This window comes from Mustela nigripes, chromosome 3, assembly GCF_022355385.1.
Source record: "Mustela nigripes isolate SB6536 chromosome 3, MUSNIG.SB6536, whole genome shotgun sequence".
NCBI lineage: Eukaryota > Metazoa > Chordata > Mammalia > Carnivora > Mustelidae > Mustela > Mustela nigripes.
The window spans coordinates 62,246,370-62,272,528 of NC_081559.1; the positions used below are offsets into that span (position 1 = coordinate 62,246,370).

Sequence of the window (26,159 nt, forward strand, 5' to 3'; positions counted from 1 at the left end):
ATCAATTGCTACTGAAGGTATCCAATTACTTTCCTCAGAGTGTGTTTGGAAATAGCATTAAGTGAAGACATCTTGATACAGTCCCCTGTTTATAACTGCACATTATTCATGAGAACTTTCCTGTGGGTCTCAAATGCTGTAGCAGCAGAGATCCCCAGCAAACTATGGCTGGTTTGGCTTGGGTTATGGTGCAGTAGAGAATCTTGGTGTCCAACGGAAGAATGTGGTGTCTTCTGCAAAAAGCAATGTGAGGACATAGCAATATATTTAATAATTTAAGGTCCAGGAGAAAGCAGACATTTAGAGATAACTCTTAGTAACTGTCTGTGCTATGAAAGAAAATAAATCAACACGTCTATTTCATCAAACTGGTTACATTATTGCCAAGACTTGCTTGACCTAAATGCACCCAGGCTTCACCTTGATCTTAAGAAGTTTCAGTTGGTTGAGAGAACAGATACTTTCCTTCACCAGAACTAATAAGCATGATTGATGGAGCAATTAAACAAAAATATGTATTTAGCAAGCAAAGATAGCTCTTTCATAAGTTGAAAAAGCATGACATACCCAGTCATCAAAAAGGCGCTCCTACCTCACCATGCACTGTTTTATGAATTTATAATAGTTTCCTTCCAATTCAGCAGTTGTGTAAGATTTGGGAGAAATCTGTACTGAGCAAAAGTGAAAGTCAATGCAGAGTTGGAAACTACTACCCATAAGAGCCATACAGCTAACAGAGTCTATTATAATGGGATTTCGTGTTAGATGGCTCCTCTTTTGACTGCACTGCTGTCTAACAATTTTCCTAGGCCTAAATGCAAGAGAATCTGATCTTGCTATAATGACATGGATTTTTTTTTTTTTTTTTTTTAAGATTTGGACCTTTGCCTAGAAATGCAAGGAAGAAGCTTGGGACATCACTTCAGTGTGATGCACAGGTTCTTTTTTGTTTGTTTGTTTTTTAGTTAAAGGAAACAAAATGTGATCTAATTGCTACTACTTTATGATTATCTGAACCAGGCGCTTCTATCTCATTGTTTATCATTCATTGATTATTGGCCTTACTTGTTTCATTACTGTTGACCCATCTCTTCACCCAGGTTCCAGTCGGTGGAAATATAAAAGAAGAGAATTCAGTTACGTGGTCAGCCTTCACTGGAAAAAGAAGTCGTAAAATGTAGTATTTATTCCAGAAGGCTGTGCTTAGCTAATAATTAAGAATGCTATTACCATAGAAGAAGGGAAGAATAAATTTGGAGGGACTAATAGTCATTTTTTACATACTTAGAGTCCTCTTAACAGTGACTTAAGAAACCTTTATCTCATCTAATGCTTATACTTAGAATAAATTTATTGAACAATTTTCATTGCCATGCCTTGAGCTGTCTGCTCAAGGATAGCAGGGGAGGTCACTATCTCTGTTTCTGCTGGATAGACTGGAAGCTTTGAGAACAATAAGACTCAGTATCCTTGGTGATGGATTTCCAAGTGCTCAGGCTGGGTTGTGGCAGCAAAAAGTTGATTTTCTGGGCAGGGGATTCAAATAATTGAGACTTGAAGCAAGAAAGGAAGAACTGAGCTGAAACTAGTGAAAATGTTGTTTGTTTATATCATGGACAGATATTAGTGTGTGGTCAAAGGCTAGACCAAGTCCCATGATCACATCACATTAGCACCTGTCGTACCTTTACCTACTAATAATTTGGGTTGTAATGTATACTACTTTTAATTATTTTATACCCTTTTTTCATGGTCTGTTGGGCTAGATTATAATTTTTAGAGGCCAGAGAGCCTGTATTTTATTTTGTTTTTGTATTTAAGCACAAAACCTTGTAACTTGGCTTTTGGCAATAGATAAGACAGGTTATGGTATTGTTACGGAACACAGACTGGATCCTAGCCAAAAAAAAAAAAAAAACAAAAAACGAAAAACCAAGCAGCACTTGTAGGCCTTGGAGGATCGGAGATTTATTTCATGCTAGCAGGACCAGAAGAGAGTAAGCTCTCAAGGTCTGAGACCCGAACACGAAGGTGCTATTTTATACATTTTTACTTCCGTACCTGTGCCACTCTTGTGGCTGTGGCTGGTAGGGCTAGGGAAAAGCCTGCAAAGGCCCTGGGTCAGGGGCTGGGGTTCCCCTGCTGGATTGTCAGCCACCTCAGAACACAGATTTTTCTTATCAGTGTAAGAATTTTAACACAAAAAGATTTTGCATATTTTAAGATATTTGATATTAATTCAAATTTTTTTACCCTGTATTTTACCCTTTTCCTGAAACTAATAAAAAACTATATTAATTATACTTGAACATAAACAAATAATGATAAAACACAAGTATTGTAGCATGTAATAACGTTTCTTTCGTTCGTTCTTCTTCCTTTCTTTTTCTTTCCTTCCCTCTCCCTCCCTTCGTCTCTCCATTCTCACTCACTCTCTCTCTTCTCTTGTTTTGCTTTGGCTTCACGAAGAGAAATGAGATGCAAACTTTCTCTGGCTGAAATTATTATAGGAGATAGGATTTGAGTTCTTTTAAAGTCTCAAAAACCACAAAAGGCCAAAGTTTAGTTGGTATATGGATCAAGGGTAAGCTCTTATTACGGAAGAAAGTCATAGTACAAGGAAATAATTTGGGGAGACTTCAGCAAATGGGCTTATAAAAGGTGTGGGTAAGGTGTAAGGAGAAATCAAGGAATTCTGCTTCTAGGTGTGAAGGGGATGGGGCAGGCAGCTTAGTTACCAGAAATCTCTGAAGAATACATATTAACTGTCAGAAAGGGTCCTTCACAGAAGGTGTGGTCACAGGCAAAGAACAGAAATGAAACACAGTAATCGAGGAAGGAGAAAGCACTTTTCTTCTGGTGCTTTTTATTGGCGAAACACAACCGGAAGTCAGAGGGTAAGAGAACCTACTGAAGCAGATGTTGTAAGTGAGTCTCTAAGAGCAGAGCAAGGAGAAGAAAGGAGAGTGGTTTTGGTGGAACACAGGGTAGATATCCAGGACAGCTGATACCTCAATTTTTTAAAATATTTTTTAATTTATTTGAGTGGGAGAGGTGCGGGGGCGGGGGGGAGAGAATCTTAGGCAGGTTCCACACCTAGTGTGAGCTCCATCTCATGAACCTAAGGTCATGACCTGAACAGAAATGAGGAGTCAGATGCTTAATGGACTGAGCCACCCAGACACCTCCGAGGAACACATTTTGAGAACCACTGTTCTATGTTAGGATTTATCCATGCAAAAAAAATTGATCATAATTTTGATGGCTTAATTAAATTTTTATTACCAATATTCTTTGTGTTAAATAGTAATGCTTGTTAATAATGATAATTCTAAGCACCTCGATAAGTGGCAATATAATTTCACACTACTTCAAATATTTAGTATCTAGTACTAATTTCATAGTATTTTAGTCATTTTTAGTATTTACACTAATATTATATTTACATAATTGTCCAATTAAAGTGATGTCTCATTTATGTGATATTGGAAAATGAAATATTCTACATTAACTTACTTTTCCTTTAATAGTTTCAACCGACCTTTAAAAAATATATTATGAGACTTTGGGTTGAGATGAGATGTCATAAACCATATTTTCTCTGCTCTTTTCTGCTAAAAACAACCGGGAATGGCACAAAACACAACCAAAAAGGACCCTAAAGGTGGTAAAAAGAAAGCAAGCTGGCTCGAACACACACAACTGGAGATACAGTGCAGTGAAAAGCATCTTGCATCCCAACATCCAACAGCAGAAGTCCACCCCCCCCACCTTGATCTAAAAATAGAAGGTAGTCTCAGGTAGGCCTATTCTTCCCCTGAAGCTTAAGAGAGTCTCTCCGGCAACATTAGACAAGCCTGTACTACTGACAAGAATTTCTTGAGGACCCTACGAAAAAGACGGTGACTGAGGAAGAATTTTCTTTTTCTGCTGGGCCTGAGATGCTCTTTTTCTGGTGGAGCAAGTGGATGGAACTGGCAAAGAAAGACCAAGCTGCAGCACATGGCCTAATCCAGAAAGGCTTTTTGATCCAGAACGTCTCTTTCTGATCCAGAGATCTGCCCAAGACTCTCCTTTCTTTTCCAAAGACACTGTGATGGATGTGTAGACCCAGCAAGGTGGATGTAGCCACAAGCAGCCTGCTTCAGGGATCTTCTTTTTCTCATGAGCTGTAAATAGGAGGATCCACCTCTTTCCCCTACCACCACCGAGAAAAACCAGGTTGCCTGACCTGTGGAAATTTCCTCCAGTCTCTTAGGCAGTACCAACAGAAACCAGTGGGAGTCCAAGCCACACCAGATAAACCAAGAAGATAAGAAGATCACATCTTTGTAATCAAAAGATCACAAAGCTTCTGAAAAATTAAGCCACCAGGGAATCACAGCTCACAAAAATAAATTAAGACCTAGGAGTTAAACCTAAATAGAGTGACTACCTGCTAAATGAAAGGCTTACATAGGATCTAGTATTTCCCACCATAGTAGACAAATTCCCTGAGTATGATGAAAAAAAACAAAAATCATTCAACATACTAACAACTAAGAAAATCACACCTTGAAGGAAAAAAGACCATTAGCTGACACAATACTGAGATGAATCAGATGTCAAACTTATCTGAAAAATACTTAAAGGTATCCATTTTAACAATGCTTCAACAATCAATTATAAAGTCTCCTGAAACAAAAAACAGAAATTCTCTAAAGAAAAAACCAAATGTATTACTGAATTGGAAAATACAATAACAGAAATAAAAAACTGAAGAGACAGCTCAATAGAATAGAATGAAGATGACAGGAGAAAACCAGTGAACTTGAGTATAGAACAATAGAATTCATCCAATCTGAACAACAGAGACGGAAAAAAAATCAATTGGGAAAACAATGAACAGAGCCTCCGGGACCTACGAGACAATAATAGAAGAGTTATCATTTATGTCAACACAATCCCAGAAGGAAAGCAGAAAAGAGGGGGCTGAAAACTTGTTTGAAGACGTATTGGCTGAAAATGTCCTAAATTTGGTAAAAGACACAAACCTGTAATTCCAAGAAGCTGAGGAAATACTGAGCAGGAGAAACACAAAGAAATCCATGCCAAAGATACACCACAGTTAAAATTTTTGAAAAATAAATACAAAAAAATTCGTGAAAGCAACTAGAGGGAAATGAGTATTACCCGCAAGGAAATACCAATTCAAATGATAATGGATCTCAAATCTGAAGTCATAGAAACCAGAAGGAAGTGGTACGATATTTTTCAAGTGCTGAAGTAAAAGAACTGTCAGCTACAAATTCTGTATTCTGTGAATCCTTACTTGAGGAATGAAAGAAATAAAAATATGTTCAGAAAAAAAAAGAGCTAAAAGAATTTATAACTAGCACACATATTCTTTTTTAAAGTTTAGTAATTACATTTTATTTAACCCAATGTATCGAAAATGTTACCATTTCAACACGCAAGTATAAAAATATTAAAGAAAAATAGAATATCTTCTTAAAGATTGGCTAAACAGAATTCTTCAAACAGAAAGGAACTGATAAAAGAAAGAGTATTGGAGCATCAGGAAGGACAAAGGAATAACGCAAAGAGCAGAAATATGGGTGTGTTTGAAGAACCATTCACTGCCTCATGAGTTTTAAAACCATATTTGATGATTGGAACAAAAATTATATCACCACAGGTACCTAGGTGGCTCAGTCAGTTAAGCATTTGATTCTTGATTTCAGCTCAGATTGTGATCTAAGTGTCATGAAATCAAGCCCTGTGACAGGCTCCATGCTTAGCATAGAGTCTGCTTGAAATTCTCTCCCTCTCTCTCTGCCTGTCCCCCCAACTTATGCAAGTACTCTCTCTCTCTAAATAAATAAGTCTTTTAAAAAAAGTATAGCATCATCTGATTCCCATGACAGTGGTTCTTAAAAATGAGGAAGACAAAAAAATATAAATAATGTGTTTTCCACACTTCACTCAAAGTGGTAAAATGTTGATGCTAGTGAATGGTATAATTCAGATATAGATAGAGATTAGTAATACTCAGAATGACTATCAAAGATACACAAGAGATACACTTAAAAGTACTATACATAAATCAAGATGGAATCCTAAAACATGCTCCAGTTTTGTGCAGGAAGGCCAGAAAAGAGAAACAGAGAAATCAGAAATAGAGAGATGAGACCAGAAGAAACAAATAGAAAACAAATAATAAATAGAAACCTTAAGAGCTAACATATTAATAGTTATCTTGAATGTAAATGGTCAAAATACATCAATAAAAGTGGATTAAAAAGTGTGACCCAGCTATATACTACTTACAAGAAACTTGCTTCAAATCCAATGACATCTGTCTGTTAAAAGTAAAAGGATGAAAAAAAAGAAGACTGCCCTCACCAATGTGGGCAAGCATCATCCAACTCATTGGGGGCTTGAGTGGAACAAAAAGATGGAGGGAAGGGTAAGTTCTCTTTCTTTGTCCTTGAGCTAGGACATTCATCTTCTCTTGCACTGGACATTGGAGTTCCTTTTTCCTGGGTCTTAAGATTACTTCCAAGTCTTACACAAGTGCCTCTCCCCACATTCTTTGGCCTCCATCTTGTAAGAGACACACCATGACTCCCCTTGTTCTCAGGCCTTAGGATCTGGATTGAATTATACCACTGACTTTCCTGATTCTCCAGCTTGCACACGGTATATTGTCGCATACCTCAGCCTCTATAATCCTGGGAAACATTTCCCGTAATAGTAAATTTCCTCTTATAAATCTGGATACAGGTATCCCTTGCTTTTCTAAAGTTTGAGTTGCACCAGTTTGCTTTTACATGAGTATCTGTTCTTGCTAACCAAAAGAAATCCAAAGAGGATTTTCACTTTTATGAAAAGAAGAAAGGAAATAAAAAATTAAAGGAAAAGTGAAAATAGTGTTTGTTTTGCCATAAGCTGTTATCCAGGCAGCAAGAGTGGCTGCACCAAGTTCTTTCTCTAGAGCTATACTCAGCACCTCAACATCAAACTGCCATACCTTTGAATTGTATTTGTGAGCATCCACACTTTGTTTGAAATATCTTGTGTATCTGTTAGATACACAAAGATCTAAAAAAGCTCAAAGGTTATTTTTGGGGTTTTGGAATGATAGAGTTTTTTTTTTTTTTCCATATAAATTGGTGGTAATTACTTCTCCACTTTACGTCATTTCAGTTTATAAAAGATTTATAGGAACACTCTACTTTTGGAGAGTGGGGCAAACATGTGTGTTCTATTAGTTTTGCTTCTCTGTAAAACCCTCACTACTACCTTTTTAAGGATAAAGTTGACCTTATTTATCCCTAAACTGTTGTGTCTAATCCCTAGGTGTTCAGTAGAATCTTACAAAAACAAAAATGGGAAGAAGAAAAGAATGGGAAGAATGCTGATGAGATTTTACATGATTGGGAACTCTGAATTTATGCATCATTTTAAGAAGTTACTCTCATGTGATGTAGTGTAACTGTCCCTCAGAACAATGTATTACTTAAAATATAACCCATGGAAATTTTACTAGTTACCAAGCACGTTTAGATATAGCTTCAAGGAAAACACATACTGGCAACAGGTCTCTGGGGGGAGAGGACGATATACGGCCTTGAAGCAGAGCAGCTGGGGATGCCCGACTAGCTCAGGGCAGAATGCCGCCCGCTTCAGTTTTCTGTTATCCACCCCCCGCCCCCCGCCAAGAGCACCTGTGGCTAATTAGATAAGTCCTCTGAATGTGCTTATGTGCTTGCTCGACTATAAACTTTATACTGCTTGACCAGACATATTTTGCCCTCCTTCTTGTTTATCTACTAAGCATATGATTAATGTTTGGCCTTCTTTGGCTCTTTTGTTGATTACCGTCTATATATCTAACAAAAGCAGGACTGAGGAGTTGTTTGGGGGCAACAGTCTTTTTCTACTATTGCCCCCTACTCCCTTTCTCTTGCAGCCGACTTGTTTGTGCCTCATTCTTCTCCCGTGCACCGTCAGGAAGCAGCAATGTAGATTTAGAATCCAGGACTAGGGGTGTTGTACCATCAGGATGGTTCATAAACTAGCTGGAATTGAGAGAAAATACTTTGAGCTCCTATGTGCTTTTGAAGTCAATGAAGATAAGAGATTCACTTACAGATAAGGAGAGGAGTTAAGTGTCTGACCCTGACAGTGTTAGGTTCTCTAACATAAAAGATGAAAGTCCCCCGGAGAGTGAAGACTCATTCACGGACTGGCGCTCTTCATTAACTGTTAGAATTAGAATGTAGACCTAGAATCACTGCAAAGAACAGTTAAGGGGGATTAACCAAAGGACTAAATAAAGCATGTCCAGGAAGGGATCAGGGTTCTCAAAGTATTCTGCTCTAATTTTCCGTCCAATCTCTGGGGTAGATGTTTTATCCCATCTTTAATTCTTCTTTCTCTTTATAGTCTAGTCTGAAGAACCAAAAGCTCGGAACCAAAAGCTCAGGAGTTCATCTCTGTATGAACTCCTTTTCTTAAAAATGTCTCTGTTGACTATGGTCACCTTCTTCTCTAATTGATAAAATCTTTCTTTATCTTCCAGGGTCCACTTTACTAACTTCACCTATAATTTTCAATGTAGAACCCATCTTCTTTCCTGAATACATACTGCAGTTTACACCAATAGTATACAAATGACCAGGTATTATAATTAGCTGTTTTCTCTCAGTAGTCAGCAAGTTCTCTAGTCTCAGCTGTATGTGTGTATGTTTTATGTATGTAAGTATGAATGAGTATGTATACCATTTCTGGGTTTACATCAGTATCTAGCATACAATACCTATTGAATGAAAAACTTCTATTGTTTTATTCCTTGTGTCTTTCTTTTTTCCAAGGGTTGGCTCTACTTTTAAAATTCCCTCCACCAAAAGAGAGATTGAGAAAGAGAGAGGGGAAGGGAGAGAGAAAGAGAGAGAGAGAGAGAACTTATCTCTCTTCAACAACTTAATTCATCTTAAACTTTTTCTGCCTTTAACTAGGTCATTTATTCCTAGACAGTATTGTGCATAGGAGTCAAATATTAAGGCTCTGAAATTAGACCTGGTTTGAGGTTCTGGTCTCATTGCTTACAAGTTCTGTGCCATATAGAAGCTCTTATAACCATTCTAAGTCTATTTTGCTCAGCTATAAAATGAAAATTATCATTTCTTCATGAGTTGTGAATGCTACATTCATGCATGATAAATGCTTGGAGCAAGGAGGGGCATAATAGTCTGCTCAATAAATTGTAGCTATTTTCAATATCTTTAAAACCATTTCAAAGTATATTCATTATATTTATTAAAAGGTATAGAAAGAAATTTTTTAAAAAAGCACAACAATCAATTTAAATTCAGCATTATCCTCCATAAAGCAAATTATAAGTAATACTGAGATATATATCTAAAAACTAATGACTGATAGGAGGAGTACTTTGTAAATTTTGTCAGTGTGTAAAGGTCTCTGTTAAGCTTACTACAATTATTTTACAAAAGTTTTTTAATCCAAAGGAAGCACAGTTTTGAATTTTGAGCCTGAATGAGTAAGCTTTAATGTGATTAGGCTCATTTGAAAAAGTTCCTATCATACAAAATACACAAGCTGACTTATTAAAAAAACAAACAGACAAACAAAAAAACCAAAGCTTACTGTAGTTAACAGGTTGTATTTATTATTTTCTATAGTTTCTAAAAAGTAGAGTATATTGTAAGACTTTGTTAAAAATAATTCATTACACAGTTTTTGGAAGGTTAGTGGCAAACATGGTTTACAAGTAAAAGATACAATTTTCAAACTAAAATCAGTTAATGATCTTGAATTTACAGAAGCAAGTTAAGGTTAAGTTTAAATATCTGAAGCAGTTTCTACATTAAAGCATTTCTAAGAAATAGAAAACTAAAAAGTTTAGATCAAGCACCAGCTGTCACCATGTCACCAAGTTAACACTAGTTCCTCACTAGTCCCCATCACATGATGAAGAACGGGAGGAGAAAGGGAAGGACCACTTATAGAGAGAAACAGAACCCTGAAATTACATTTACTTAAGGGTTCCCCCAAAGGCATCTTGGTCAGGTTAATACATTTCTGAGGGGCAGAAACAGGCTATAGAAGTTAAGGCTCAAGATCATGCATTCATAATAAAATACAATTACTGACATTTAGGTGACATTGAATGTCATACAACATATTTGAAGTTTTCCATTTAAGTCAACAGTACACATATTTTCTTTCCAAATCCTTTAGGATTTTGTAGGCACATTGAAATCAATCTTCATACAAAGGGAACAAATACCAGAATCTCAAACTACATGGATACAAGTAGCTACATTTTTGTGATTATGTCAAAAACCAACTACTTGTGTCTACCTTTTAAATACATTTTCAATAGTGAAAATTAATATTTATGATTTCAAGTTTTTCAAACACAAAACCTTTTATAGGAGGTATATGTGATGGATTAAAAACAACAAAAACAAACTTAGAAAGATAAATGAGGAAGTGAAAACTAATTTGTATATACTCATATTACATAACACCACCAATAACAAACTTACACTTCAATCTCCTATTCAGGTTCCTCACAGTTTCAGTGGTCATTTTCTTTCTCCGAGTTATAGAGAACCACAAAGTACAGTGGAAAGTATTTCAAAGTGGACACAGTTTCCCAAGCATCAAGACTCTGTGAAAATCCCTAGACATAATGGCAGCCCTTGACTCTTCTAAATCATATTATGACTTTCATTTACCAGATCATACTACTCAATGTTACATCACTGATAAATGGTAAATATGATAAGATAATACAGGAGTCTACTAACAGTTTCTATATCTATCATTTTAGTAGATGTATACTTAGAAAAAGTATAAATGTGAAAAAAAATGAGGAAAATGTAGGCAATAATTATAGTTACCTTTATGCTTCTGACTCTCCGAATTCATTCTTTGAAGAGCTAGCTAGAGCGTAGGCAGAACTAGCCAAAGAGATGAAAAACCAGGAATCCAGAAACAATCAAAGAATATAAATTCCCAGTACCAAAAATAAAAGAAAATAAAAACGAAAACCAAGGCTCCGGTCAACCAAACATGGTTTGGATCAGCCCAAGAATATCTGTGGTTGATCTCAAAGGAACTTTCTAGAATAGCCTTTTTCTCTATCCCAGTTGGCATCTGTGTAGGCAAGTTTATGATTTAATGGCCTGTAACACTGTTATTTTTTAACACCATCCCACCTTAAGAAAGTACTTATTGTATTTGCTTATTTGTAACTAAGTCCTACTAATGGTGACTTAAATCCCATAAAGTAGACATAAAATATACAAGGAAGCCCCTTTTGCTACCAATCTCTACTATCACCTCCCAGTCCTCTAGAAGAAGCACACACCATAAAAGCCAGAGAGAGAAAATAAGCATTGGATTATCAAATGGCGATTGTAAGCCATTTTAACTCACTGAAGTGATTTTTAAGGGGTTGTCTTGGTTACACTGGATATAGAAAGGTAAAAAGCAAACTTGACATGGAGTCTTATGAACATAAGCTTAACTTCCATGGATTGTAAACAGTTGATAAGTAAACTCTACTTCTCTGATCTTGGTTATTATTTCTGATTCAAACTTCTGACATTTTTAGAACATGAAGAAGATTAAAATGTGGTAAGTGGGATTAGATTTGGCTTTGAATAGTTGACTTTTCCTCAGCTTTGTCAAAATAGGCTTTTTCTGTGGTAGCTTGAACTTCCTTGTCATCATCTATCATATGAATATCTGATGTATTTTTGTCATTTTGCCTCAAGCGGTAACTTTTATAAGCACGTTGAATTATGGTTGCTGAGACTGCCTCTTGTTTTCGTTTCAAAGTAGTAGTAATTGGCTCATATGTGATCTTAAAAGGGTTGGCTAACACAAACCCTGATTCCATCTCTGAAATCATTTTCTCCATCCTCACATCTTTACCCATAACTCGCTTTGTTAAAGCAAGTAAGATGTCAAGGCAATGAATTCTGTCCCCAGCAGCCATGGGAAGATCCATGGCAACGAGCTGCCCCTTGTTTGGTTTTGCCATAAAAAGAGGAGGGTCAAGGGCAGCTGCAAAGTCTGAAAGCCTGCTAGAGTCTATATACTGGGTCCTATCAGGATCAAACCGCTTCCATACCTGGAAGAATTTCCTAAAATCATCTTCACTTAATGTCTTGGCTTTTTTTTTAGAAACAATATTTAAAAATTCCATGACAACAACAATGTACATGTTTACTATGATCAGCCATGATATGAGGATGTAACTGACAAAATAAATAATTCCAACAAAGGGGTTGCCACAATCTCCCCTAACCTGAGTCCCAGGGTTAATTTTATCAGGATCACAGTCAGACCATTTACTGTTGAAAATTGCATTGAGCATCCCATCCCAGCCAGCAAATATTGTAACTTGGAAAAGACAGAGCATACTGCTGCCAAAAGTTTCAAAGTTGGACACATCATTAATTCCAGCTTCCTTTTTAACATAGGCAAAATTGTACATTCCAAAGATGGCGTAGACAAACATGACCAGGAAGATGAGAAGACTGATGTTCAACAATGCTGGTAGAGACAGCATCAAAGGGAGTAGCAGATCATGGAATACCTTTGGTCCTTTCCCAGGACGCAGGATGTGGATAATCCGTGAGAGTCGTATCAGTTCCATAATGGAAGGAGACACGAGGTAGTATCCTACTGTTATAGGCAGAACTAGTTCTTGGTGTGGGAGAAGATAAAACAGGGAATAAAATTATTTAAATGTGATTATATTTAGAGAAATATAAATTGTTTTATTTCATTTATTATTTCAACTATTTATTATTTCAATGACTATTATATCATTTTTTTCTAGATGTTAAGATCATTTTATTAATCCTTCCCAAATAACAGAACATATTGAAAGTGGGGATTACCCAAACACTAACTGTGACAATTTTCAGGGTATTTACCAAAATTTGGAAGAGAACTATTTACACATCATCTTAAGAGTACTATAGGTCAAGTATTTCTGGAATCACAAATGGCATGATTCCATAATATAGAACATTAGTCATGTTTTTTTCTGGTGGTAGTTGTTAAAGAGTTCAATCCAGGCTTTACTGGATATCTAATAAAGGTGTCATGCAAATATGCAGAGATGAACGACTTGACTTTTGTCCTTAAAGATCTTATAATCTAGAGAATAGAAGTAGATATTTAAAGTTATTATCATGCAAGGTAGAAAGACTTAGGTGATCAATATAATTACAAAAATGTTTGGCATTCCATGATTCACAGATTATAGTTTAATTTATTTATTTCATAAATAGTATTTGGGTCCTCAGCAGTTTTAAATAGAATTAAGTAAATGAGTCCTGGCATAGAACTTTTTTTGTAGCAGTTGTGGTTAGATGAGGGAACTACGGAAGTGAGAGCTACCACTATAAAACAAGGTAAAACAATTACCCTGGAAGTATAGGGCATATGTTCTCTGGAAGTATTGGAGACAATGAGGCTCATTTAGAGTTGAAAAGGTGGGGAGGAGAGAATCCCATGAAGCTTCTAATTGAGATGGTATGTTTGTTGAATCTGGAAGGACCATGTCTCATATTTCCCTTCAATTTGGTCATTGTCGATGACAACATTCTCTCTGACATTCTATCTTACCTATATCTTCATCTCCACTTTGTTAGAGCAAATCTTCTACTCTGACTCAAATTGTCACTTCTCCTCACAATCTTCCAAATTCTTCCATTATGCTAGACATATCCCCATTTAATTGTAGACAATTTTTTCTACATCCTCATCACTACATATTCTTTACTTCCTTTCTTATCTAAAATCTGACTTTATCTTAAGGATACTATTTCCCTTGTAACATTGTCAACTGCAGACAGCTCTTTCTTCCCACTTCATATTTCCTGGGATTGAAAAATGGAATTACCAAGCATCTTTCATTCTTTCCAATGTGATTTCTAGATACTTTAAGTCAATTTTATAAAGAAAAAAATATTTCTCTCCTGACACATTGTGGATCATGCCACTGAACTATATACTATTGCCTACCATTTCTTGGCTCTATGATCTACTTATTCCTTCTCATTCACACTCATTGGAGACTTAGTACTTGTTTCACTGTTGCCCCTTCCACCCCAACATCCACCATCAGCAACTCATTGAAAGGTCAGTTTCTTCTTCTTTGACTTTCTTAACTGCGATAATCTCCATCATTTTACTTTAGTCATATGCAGCTACGGCCACATTCTGGACGCAGGATTCTTCACCTTCTGAGATTTCAAAATCAAACAGCTTTTTCTTTGTGCTTTGCTCTCCTTCGAGATCTCTGATTCAGTAACTCTCACCTTAATCCCAAATGGCTTTTTAATTCCATATTCCTCTATTTTCTTCCTATCAGCCCCTTCCTACTTTTATGTACTTTGCTTTCAAGCTTTTTGTGCTTGTCTATCAATAGGCAGACTGCTTCTACCACCAAATGAATAGGTTGAATTTTCTGGAAGCACAGTGGGCAGATAGTTTGTCCCCATTTTCCCTATTGGTTATGTAGAATATGTTTGACACAGTTAACATTTAAATATTGTCTCTTGTGGAGTTTACATTCTAGTATGTGTCTTATAGGGAGGCAGAAAATAAACTTTTCCCTGCCTAAAACATTTTTATCTTAGATTCTTTACTTGGCTACCCCTGTATCCAATAAGTTTCAGTTTAAATTTTGCTTCCTCCATGCAATTTCCTCTGACCTTTACTTACTTACTGTTAGGTTCCCCTCACTCTTTTGTGCCACTGTATCACCCTGTGCTTTTTCCGTTATCACCTTAATAGCACAACATTATATATGTACTATTTAATCATCTCTATCCCTTACTAGGCTGTCAACTATGTGCATATAGGGATTATGCCTACCTTATTTACTACTGAATTCTTTGCATATAGCATAATGTGTATTCACAAAGGGGATAATCAAATATATTTGTTAAATAAAAGACTGAGGTCCCCAGGGTAAGAGAAAACTGGCGACAGATTCATTAAAGCCTAACACTCTAGTGCTGTGAAAGTTGTAAACAGTTTTAGAGATTAGAGAAAAAAGAATAGGGACTGTGAAAGGTTATATCATGCTAAGACATAAATCTCCTTCTAGAGCCATCCTAGGAAATTCTGTATGTGATACACTGAAAAGGTGACCTCTGAAGTAAAGTGTATGTATTAATTCAACAAGTATTTTGAATATCTTATAACTGTCAAGTGTGTATACATGTATGAATGCAAAAATTCCTACTGGAATAAGGATCCCTTCTCTGTTTGCCTGTTTGCCTTTGTCTGTATCTGAGGACACATTTAGTATAAGAACTTGCCTGAATTATTATTATTATAAAAGAAAATTGACTAAAAATCTTACCTATAACAGAGAAAATGACCACCATAAAATCAAAAATGTTCCATCCAATGGTGAAATAGTTACAGTGGAAAGCAATGAGCTTCAGTACACATTCTCCAGTGTATAGTATGATAAGAACTAAGTTAATCCAGTAGAGAGCAATGTTCATATTTTTACTCTGTTCATCACTTTGTATCATAATAGTTATTGCTTGAAAACAGATAAGAGCCATAATGATGGCATTAAAAACTTCACTTGTTACCAAGTCAAAGACGAATCCTTGGAATTTATTCTGTGGATGAAAAAAAGAAAGGCATAGTGGCCTTATTAATAGCTTATATATACACACATATTGTCTGTAAAATTATAATTTCCCTTCTAGCATAAACAGGAAAATAAGTGAGGGCCCAAGTTTTTACCAAGCTATAATTATAGTGTATGCAGTCAAAACAAACAAAAGACCATCCAAACTTTGTTAAGGAACATATTTTTAAATTTTCCAAGAGCATTTGTGAAGAATTTCAAAAACATGTTTTCATTTTTAAAAGAGAATATACAGAAGAAACTTACTCCTGGGCGCCGGATTGTTTTTTGAGACTCCTCACACAACAGCCTTCTCAGTGCATGGGATTGTTTCTTCTGTTTGACTGTTACAAAGATATTTGAGCCTCCCTGGTAAAGAAATGAAAGAACAAGATATTAAAATCACACTGAATCTAAATTTTACCTTATCATTAATAGGCATTTTGGAAAGGTTGGTAATTACTGATTTGATCTTTTACAAAGGGCATAAGGCAATGATCTAAATCACATTTAACTACGTCTGATTTTTTGCACACAAATCCACACTAAACACATGTAGAATATTGGGTAATGACACATATCAATTATGTTCTGATGCACTTTCTTGTAGGCAGTCAACTCTTTTTCAACTTTTCATTCTCCTGAGTCCTACCTCATGTTAAACAGAGAGGAAGAGAAACAGTGGGGGAAAAATGGAAAGGTTTGCTAAGAAAAATTGAATTCCTAAGCTAAAGATAAAATTGGTTTGTACCTTCTAATAGCAGGAATAAACCAGAATTGGTCATTTATGTGTTTTTATAAGTCCATATATTACTTAATTTTCCAAATAATGCTTATCAGATGATATTTTTATACTATTATGCCAACAGCACCTTGTGTTTACATCTTCATAGCGCCTTCTAGAGCTTATTTATTTTTGTGTTCCTAGTGCTAATTTTAGTATCTTATACAGAATGTATAAAGTGAATAAGAGGTAAATAGTTAATGTGTTCATCTGAAAATTAGGAATTATTATTGCCCTAAGTCAGGACTCAGTCACTTAAATTAGATGAGAGTCATGAATTTGAATTCCAGAAGCAAATCCTAGGATGTTATCCCATTGGGCTGAAGTCTCAAGAAGCTGAAGCATCCATTAGATGCGTAGTTGAACACTGTTCTCCTAATCCCATTTGATTAGCAGAGACTGAGTGGTTTGTTTACCAGAGTCTGCACGTGGCTGAACTTTGATGACATGGCCGAAATAGAATTTCAAAACTAGACTATTCTTTTCTTCGACTTTTTAGAAGGTTTCCCTACACCTCTAGAGAGTAGATGTCTGTGGTTAAAATAAGCAGACTTAAAGGACTTTTGAGGCATTTGCATTTGTAGAAGCCCTGAAAGAAATCTTGTTGGAGATGGTGTCAGTTGGATGTTTGCTTCTGTCTCTGAATTGTTTCCTACTCTTTTCAAGCACTCCTATTTGGGTCATATATTTAGGATTCTCTCTATGTCTAGCTGGAAAACCTACTGCACTGACAAAGATGTCTATGTTGGTTATGACTCTGAAGTTGTGAACATATCAGAGAGTAAAAATGTATAGCTTATTTTTCTTGAACTTCTTTACATTTTTGTGCAGACATACCACAATATTACTTGTTTGTCAGCATGTCATTTTTTACAAACATATATATAGAAACACTTGTAACTTTAAGCCTTTAAACTTTCCCATTTACATTTGAATATAGAAAACAATGTAGGGACGCCTGGGTGGCTCAGTTGGTTAAGCAGCTGCCTTCGGCTCAGGTCATGATCCCGGTGTCCTGGGATCGAGTCCCACATCGGGCTCCTTGCTCAGCAGGGAGCCTGCTTCTCCCTCTGCCTCTGCCTGCCATTCTGCCTGCCTGTGCTCGCTCTCTCCCCCTTTCTCTCTCTGACAAATGAATAAAATCTTTAAAAAAAAAAAAAGAAAACAATGTAAAGATGAACACTTTAACAAAATTTGTCAATATGCAAAAATATCAACTTATTTTTTTTAGTTAAGTACCAAATAAAAATGATATCTAGCTGAATCCCAAACTAATTATTTGAAGGACATTTTTATAAATGTGCGTGATTTTCTCAAGCACTAGTGAACAAAAAATATTTGTACTTATCTTTATTTTATGCATGTTGAAATTAGCAATAATAACACCAATCAGCATACTCAAAGGAAGAAATAATCCAATAATAATGAAGTTGATAAAGTAACAATACATGTAGATGTTCTCTTCAAAATTAGGTTGCCTATTTACCTAAAAGTTAAGTTAAAAAATAAGCAAAATAAGGTAGGGCATAGCAGATTTCTTAGGGCATAACAGATTTAGGGCATACAGAAAATATTCTCTATGATATTATAATGATAGTTATATGTCATTACACATTTGTCCAAACCCGTATAATGTATAACACCAAGTGAACCCTAAGGTAAACTATGGACTTTGGGTGATTATGACGTGGCGATGTAGGTCCATCCTTGGTGAAAATGTGCCCCATTCTGGTGAATGGCATTGATAATAGGCAATGCATGTGTGGGGACAGTGGGTATATGGGAAATCTCTATACCTCCCTCCCAATTTTGTTGTAAACCTAAAACAGCTCTAAAAAGCAAAATCTTTAAAAATAAGAATAAATTAAAAATTTATTGTTATACCAAGTTTTTAAAACATATAATTTATAAAGCAGTTTACAACAGGAAAAACCAACAGTTCTACATGAGGTAATGTTTCCACTTTGTTCTTTGGTGAAGTGGCATTATCGCTTTGTTTACTTGGATTTTAAAGTTTGCTGCATTGGTTTAATAATTGTAATGAAGTCAGATAATCCTTCAAATGGGCCTACTGGGCTTCAACCACTGTGCATAGTCCTGGGAGGATTTCATTTTCAGTGACAGAGTCTATATGAAATAAAATGTATTTAATTTCTTTCTAGCATAAGCATTTGATTTTATCATGTTATTTATTCTGTTATTGTTGTTACCCTTTTCTTGAATTGAGAAAATAACTTTGCCTTGAACCTTCACAATGGCTCCAAGATGATATTGTACTTACACCAACAGAATCAACTGCTGAATTCATAATAGTGATCCATCCATTAAACGTTGCCTGTAAAAATGGCATGTTTTTAATTCTTATGGCAAATAAAATGTAAAACTCAATTTGTTATTAATATAGTAAAACTTGATTAGTAAGGCTGACCACATTTCAATATACCATGTAATTGAGACCTTTATAATTTTCATTATTGCATTTATATTGTCTATTAACACGAATTTAAAACCACTTAGCTTCATTGTAGTAGCTTAATTGTAGTTGATAATAAAATACTGTAAGATAGTAGAAATAGAAAGAGGTATATAGGGACGCCTGGGTGGCTCAGTTGGTTGAGCAGCTGCCTTCGGCTCAGGTCATGATCCCAGCGTCCTGGGATCGAGTCCCACATCAGGCTCCTTGCTCAGCAGGGAGCCTGCTTCTCCCTCTGCCTCTGCCTGCCATTCTGTCTGCCTGTGCTTGCTCTCTCCCCCCCTCTCTCTCTGATGAATAAATAAAATTTAAAAAAAAAAAGAAAGAGGTATATAGATAAATTGTAAATAAATACATGCTGCCCAAGTGTCATTTTTACTATACTGCTACACATGTGCTTTTCTGTGGGGGAGGTAAGACAAGTAAGAACAATTTATCTCCTCATTTCTGTTAGATGTTGGGTGACTGAGGAGCCATAGCACTAAGTAGGAATAAAACAATAGTACCCTGAGCTGGACCAAAAATTGTGACCCTATTACCTTATCAATGATGACAGAAGTAGAAATAGGTTTCCAGTACCTGCCATCTTCCCTGTCAATTCTACCTTCCTCTGTACTTCCTTCTCCCAGCAGAGCAGTGTCTGTGTTTCCAAACAAGGCTGGTATCGCATGTCCCATATCTACTAATAATTGCTAAAATGTGTTATAACCAATTCTAGTACTCAACCACATTTTGTTCTTTATTTCCACCTATAATATGAATGAGCAAATAAAAACATCTATTTTAAAAAATCAGAAGTGAACTTACCACTTGAAGCAGTGAAAGGAAACCGTTTCCAACATTATCAAAGTTCAGTTTTGCATTCTCCCATGGCATGGATTCATTAAACACAAGGCTTTCGCACTGACTCTTATTCATGACTTCAGATATAGGAAACCTTTCTCCACTTGTTGGGTCAATGCATTCATAGAACTTGCCAGCAAATAAGTGTACTCCCATGATGCTAAAAGCCAGCCAGATCAAAAGGCAGACCAGAAACACATTCAAAGCCGGTAAAGTTGTTGTTATCAAAGCTCTCACAACCACCTGGCGTAAAATAAAAAACAAACAGGTAAAATTTAGGTAAGAAATGTGAAATCACTTTAATTGGAAATACTAAATGTTATGTCATATAGAAATAACACAAAAAAGGCCATCGTTAAAAATTCAATAGACCACATGCCAGTATTTGAATAACCTAAATAATAAATTTTAATTAAAAAATAGACATTAAAAATTCAGATGGTCTCAAAATTTTTGTACTAAAGGAATCACTAAAAGGCAATAGAATTGATTAGCGAAATAATTATTTCACTGATTCAACACATTTATCACTTTCTTGTATAGACAACCAAACCTGTGTGACTATCTGTGTATGTATTACCTAGAAAGTGCATAAAACGAGAAAGAAACAGGCCTACATCTAAGTCTTGGCGATTCTAACTTTTGGAAGGATTAGCCTACAAAGCAGACACTGAAGCGTTGGTAGAAGTAAGAGGAAGACCAAGAGATCACTTATCAGTGAAGTCAAGGCAGGAGGCTACGTCAAGAAACACTGAATGGGGGGCACCTGGGTGGCTCAGTGGGTTGAGCCGCTGCCTTCGGCTCAGGTCATGATCTCAGTCCTGGGATCGAGTCCCGCATCGGGCTCTCTGCTCAGCAGGGAGCCTGCTTCCTCCTCTCTCTCTCTCTCTCTCTGCCTGCCTCTCTGCCTACTTGTGATCTCTCTGTCAAATAAATAAATTAAAAAAAAAAAAAAAAAAAAGAAACACTGAATGGGCACCTGAAGCCCTGAAGCCTGCAAAATCAAAAACCACCTCACAGCACCACTCTATGTCCCTGGTGAGTCACTCCAGAGTGAGAAATATGGGAAATAAATCTACCCCCTCAACTCGAGTAACAGTAATAGTCTAGAATCACCGTTTCCATTTGTTCAACTCCCTTCTCTCTTGAATATTACAATCGGAATTTTATTCTTATCACTCCACTGTAGTGGTTATGGCAAATGTAAGCCAGTTCCTATAGCCAACAGAAATTTCCACTCTTTGCTATTTCTTCATCTTTTCCTTAGCATTACACTTTTTTTTTTACTTTTAATTTTTTATTTTTTATAAACACAATGGAATACTATGCAGCCATCAAAAGAAATGAAATCTTGCCATTTGCGACAACATGGATGGAACTAGAGCGTATCATGCTTAGCGAAATAAGTCAAGCAGCGAAAGACAACTAGCATTACACTTTTGACTCCTTTCCTCCCAATCTCATTTCTTTCTCTTTTTTCCATGAGGCACCATCAATTCTCTGTGCTACAGCTCTATCCTTCCTTCTCCCAGCCATTACTAAATCCATATCCTTTTTGCTGTGTTTTCTTGCTGATATTCCTTAGTCTTCTGGCTTTGAATGAATATTTTAACTTTTAACTGTGCTTTCAGTAACACTTCATTTTATTTCTAAAACTAAGCCACAGATCCTTTGTTGGCATTTTAGATATTTTGAGAGGCCCACTGATACCTGTAATGAAAAAAATGCTATGCTTATGAGAAAATACACTTATGTATGAATAAAAGCAATAGATACAGTTGACACAAATATTTCAGTAATGAGAGGACCAAGACTGGAGCTTATTAACTATAGCAGACATTAATTTTGTAATCATGTGACTTCAATGATATATTTTCAGAAATCTTTCAGAATCTTTCAGAACCTCCAGAGGTAAAGATGAAGCTTAAGATCTGAATCTGTAACAGAACAGAATGGAGAGCCCAGAAATAAACCCAGGCTTATATGGTCAATTAATCTATGACAAAAGAGGCAAGAATATACAATGTGAAAAGACAGTCTCCTTAATAATGGTGCTAGGAAAAAGGAGCAGTCACAAGCAGAAGAATGAAACTGGACGCTTTCTTATACCATTAAACATAGATAATTTTCTTATTGGATTTTATCTATATTGACAATGTGGCATTCTGTTATATTAAGCAAATAGGCATGTTAATGATAAGTAATCTTTGTAAATGAAAAATGCAAGAAAACATTGATGTATGATTACGACATGAAAGGTGAAATTAGATTTTTTCTGCTATTTCCACACACAGTTGATCACTGTATATTACATAATTACACTATGTGTGGTGGTCATCAACTCTGTTTTCTTCGTTAGGTCAAGCCATAGCAGGTGGATTTCCATCATAGGCCCAAAAGATTGAACATTAGTTGTTTTTTGTGGCTCAACCTATGAGTTTTACTCACAGTGCTCAGAAGAGATTTTAACATGTTGGTGAGGGAGAGAACGCAAGAGTTCGTAGTTTGTTATGTGTGACTTAAAAAAAACTAATTTATTTTAAAATCACTTTTGTTCAGAATAATTATTTAGTGTGTACAATATTCCTATAGCTTTAAACAGGTAGGTGATCAAAGTTTCATTTTCTGTCAGTTATATTTTCAATATTGAGATAATTTTATTAATACTCATAGACATCCATGTAGGTTAGAATGGTATTACTTTTTGAAACTTAATATTCTCTCCCAACTATTAGGGTTTTTTTAATCTTATTTTTATGATTTTTCATATCTTATGAGCAATAAAGACCTAAAATCTTAATAAATTTCTACTATGCCTTCAATATATTAAAATAGTAGAATGTAAGGCTTTTGCATTAATATTGTTAATGATGCAAATGAGAAGACTATGAAGATTTAATTTATAGAAGTTCAGTAATCGTAAATAAAAATCTACACATTAGCTTAGAAACTTTTTTCTTACCTTCATTCTTTCAAACTGAGATAGAACTCTGAGTGCCCGAAGGAATTTAATGGAAGTAAGTGGTTTGAATTCCTCCCGAGATTTGCCTATTAAGCTCAGACAAAACACCTATATATATTTAAGGAAAAACAGAGTGAATAGGGGGCTTAATTTTTACTTAATTGAAACAATCTGCAAAATAAGCTTTGCATTTATTATAAAAAAGATAAACAGTTCAAACCTTACCAAGAAGTATGCAAAAGATTTAAAGTATATTTCCATATATCTTAACAATGACTTATAGAAATGTATAAGAAAATAGCTTTGTGGTAAAATTATTTAAAAAAACATAAAACAAATATTTTCTGGTAGTAGGAATATATATTATTGAGATAAATAAAAATTTGTGTATTTGACATACATTATGATTAAGGGTGAATATTTATATAAACTTTGAGTTTGAAATTAGATTAAGAATCAGTTTCATGAATCTTTATCATCTAGTAATAGTATACTAGGCATTCATAAAAGCAAAATTTGGAATGTTTTTACATATTAATTTATACATAATTATTTAAGATAATAGAATAGGATTTCAGAGAAGAGGCATCAAGGAAGATATGAATATTTTTAGGTCCAAATACAAATTACAAATATGTATAGAAAAGATACTAAGGTGATATTTTAAAGTAAGCATATGCATGAAAATCATTTGGGGTTGGGGCACCTGGGTGGCTTAGTGGGTAAATGTTTGACTCTTGGTTTCAGCTGATGTCATTATCTCAGGGACATGAGGTTGAGCACCATGTCTTGGCCTCCATTCTTGGTGTACAGTCTGCTTGGGATTCTCTCTTTTCTTCTCCCTCTGCTCCTCCCTTTGCTCTCTCTCTCTTTCTCTCTCTCAAATAAGTCAGTAAGTAAATAAATAAATCTTTAAAAAATCAATCAGGATTAATAAATATTAATAGAGATCAAGCAAGATGGTAGAGTTGATTGACTTTTATAGTATCTTCATATTTTCTATATTTTCAAGACAGCATAAATGAAAAATTTGTTCTTTCTTTTTTTTTTTTAAAGATTTTATTTATTTATTTGTCAGAGAGAGAGCGAGCGAGAGTGAGCACAGGCAGAGTGGCAGGCAGAGTCAGAGGGAGAAGCAGGCTCCCTGCAGAGCAAGGAGCCGGATGTGGGACTCGATCCCATGACGCTGGGATGATGACCTGAGCTGAAAGCAGCTGCTTAACCAACTGAGCCACCCAGGCGTACCAAATTTGTTCTTTCTTATGCTATACTAAGAGATGGTCTGAAAGTGAGCTTTTAAGTAAGCATATGATTTATGTAAGTGTGGAGGGATGTGGAACAATGACTAGGAAAGAGGAAAATGGGTTGAAAGTATATCGTGATTTTGTTGGAGCAGAAGGTTAATTTGGAATAATTTATTTAGAAGCCAGAGACCAGATATTGTAAATCATCTTCTTTATACAGTGAGAAGCTTCAATCACTGCTTATAGGACAGGAACCATCTGTTCAGTCAACAAAAATTACTGAGTACCTATTATGATACATGAATTGTTCTAGGCATTGAGGATAAGAAGAGAACCATATTGGGAAAACAAATTTTCCCTAAAGGAGCTAACCTTTCAGTGGGGAAAGACAAACAATCATAATGAATAAACAATGACTATCAATTAATATATAACATTAACAGGTGCTGTGGAGATGAAGAAAGAGGGAAAGGACAAGGGAACATTGTAGTGGAAGCAGTTTTAAATACAGTAGTGCAGAAGGACCTAACTTCAGCATTTTTATTTGAGTAAGTGGAAGTGAGGTAAGCCAGCCAAAGTTCCAGGTGGAAGGAAAAATAAGTGAAAAGGTACTAAGATGGCAGTCATTCTGGCATACCTAAAGGCCTTTAGGAACATCAGTGCTGATGCAGCAGTCTGTTGACTGGGATGGGGAAATGGAGAGTAGGAGGAGATAAGACTGGACCATGTAGAGACTTGTAGGCTTTGATTGCACAGAGTGTAGCTTTTTACTGGGAGTGAAATGAGGTGCTTGCAAGAAGAAAAGAGACTTGAGCTGGATTTGATTTTACAACAGTAGAATGCACGTAGTTGCTGTGTGAAAAACGGAATGAAGGTGTGCGGTGGCGGAAGCCGGGATCTTGGGTTGAAAAGTGTTGCACTGATCCAAATGTGAACTTTTGGTAGCTTGGATCAGTGTGGTGATGGTGAAGGTTGTGGTAAGTCATCGAATTTTGAATATATGACTTAAAAATTGAACCAATAAAATTTAAATATTTTAGGATACTGATGTGCAATAGGCCTATTCTGTTAGTAGTGGGTTCATAGGTGATTGTTAGAATAATCCAGGAATGAAATGTTGAACTTTTAAAATATTAGGATGAGAAGAAAAGGACAAATGTTAAGCACTACAAATGAAGATACAGGGGATTTTCGTAACTTAAAATATACAGAGAGAGAGAAAAAAAAGGAAGATACAAGTAAATGCAAGAGTTAAGTGAGGATTTGAGTAAAGATGGAAATCAAATAATGAACGTTTAAATTTTTCTTTAAAATACGTACCAGAACAACCATGAAGTCTAGCTTGTACCAGCCATTAGTGAAATAAGCTTTAAAACCATATGCCATCCACTTTAGAAGCATTTCCAGAATGAAGATGTAAGTGAAGATCATGTCAGCATATTCTAATAAGATTTTAATAGTCTTTCTCTGGTCAATATAGATATCCTCAAAAGCCTGTGGGTAAAAAAATTTAAGGATTAGTATACATGTAATTTCTTAAAAAATCTTTGGCATAGGGAGGAATGAAATGCCTTCCCTATTAAGCAGATGGTGAGTCAAGTCATAGGTTGTTGTTTTAAGGGCTGGTTCACTTTGCTTGGATTTATTCACATAATCTGTATCATTTTCTGATCCCATGCCCATAGCAGACATCATTAATTGGTACCAGAACTTCTTCTTATACAGACTGAACTTGGCATCATAGTGATCCAAAAAACTTCTCTTCAGTCAGTTAATCATACTTAATATAAGAGGTGGAACCTTTACTCACATCGGACTGGTTCTGATCTCTAATTCCATGTTGTCAACTCACAGGTACATGCTAGGTGCTAATACAGAAGTAGAGATTTTTTTTTTAATTTGTCTTCAGATATCCACACTGCTGTTATAAGCAAAGTCATAAAACTTGCACTGCCACAGAAATAATCAGATAAACCAGTGGAAGCACATGAATAGGAAATAAAATGGTAATCATTTCTCCCAAGCTTCTTAGATTTAATAGGTCAACATTAATTTTACTGTGGAGGAATGAAAAGTCTGACAATGTCATTTAAAGCAATTTCATGTTTTTCTTTTAGCACTGAAAAAGGCAAAAAAGTACTAATAATGCTAGGCAGACTTATATC

The 26,159-nt window shown here is 35.6% G+C and overlaps 1 protein-coding gene across 1 annotated transcript in view; it reads right to left on the reverse strand.

Moving 5' to 3' along the window:
* Positions 1–11,346: 11,346 nt before the first annotated feature.
* Positions 11,347–26,159, reverse strand: part of SCN7A (sodium voltage-gated channel alpha subunit 7) — a 64,953-nt gene continuing 50,140 nt past the window's right edge. The window contains exons 17-24 of the mRNA XM_059395488.1: positions 25,315–25,488; positions 22,751–22,858; positions 19,753–20,031; positions 18,754–18,807; positions 17,821–17,958; positions 15,956–16,060; positions 15,407–15,677; positions 11,347–12,729 (exon numbers count right to left, since the gene is read on the reverse strand). Coding sequence (XP_059251471.1) covers positions 11,663–12,729; positions 15,407–15,677; positions 15,956–16,060; positions 17,821–17,958; positions 18,754–18,807; positions 19,753–20,031; positions 22,751–22,858; positions 25,315–25,488 — 2,196 coding nt within the window. The 3' untranslated portion in view covers positions 11,347–11,662. The remainder of the gene's footprint in view (positions 12,730–15,406; positions 15,678–15,955; positions 16,061–17,820; positions 17,959–18,753; positions 18,808–19,752; positions 20,032–22,750; positions 22,859–25,314; positions 25,489–26,159) is intronic.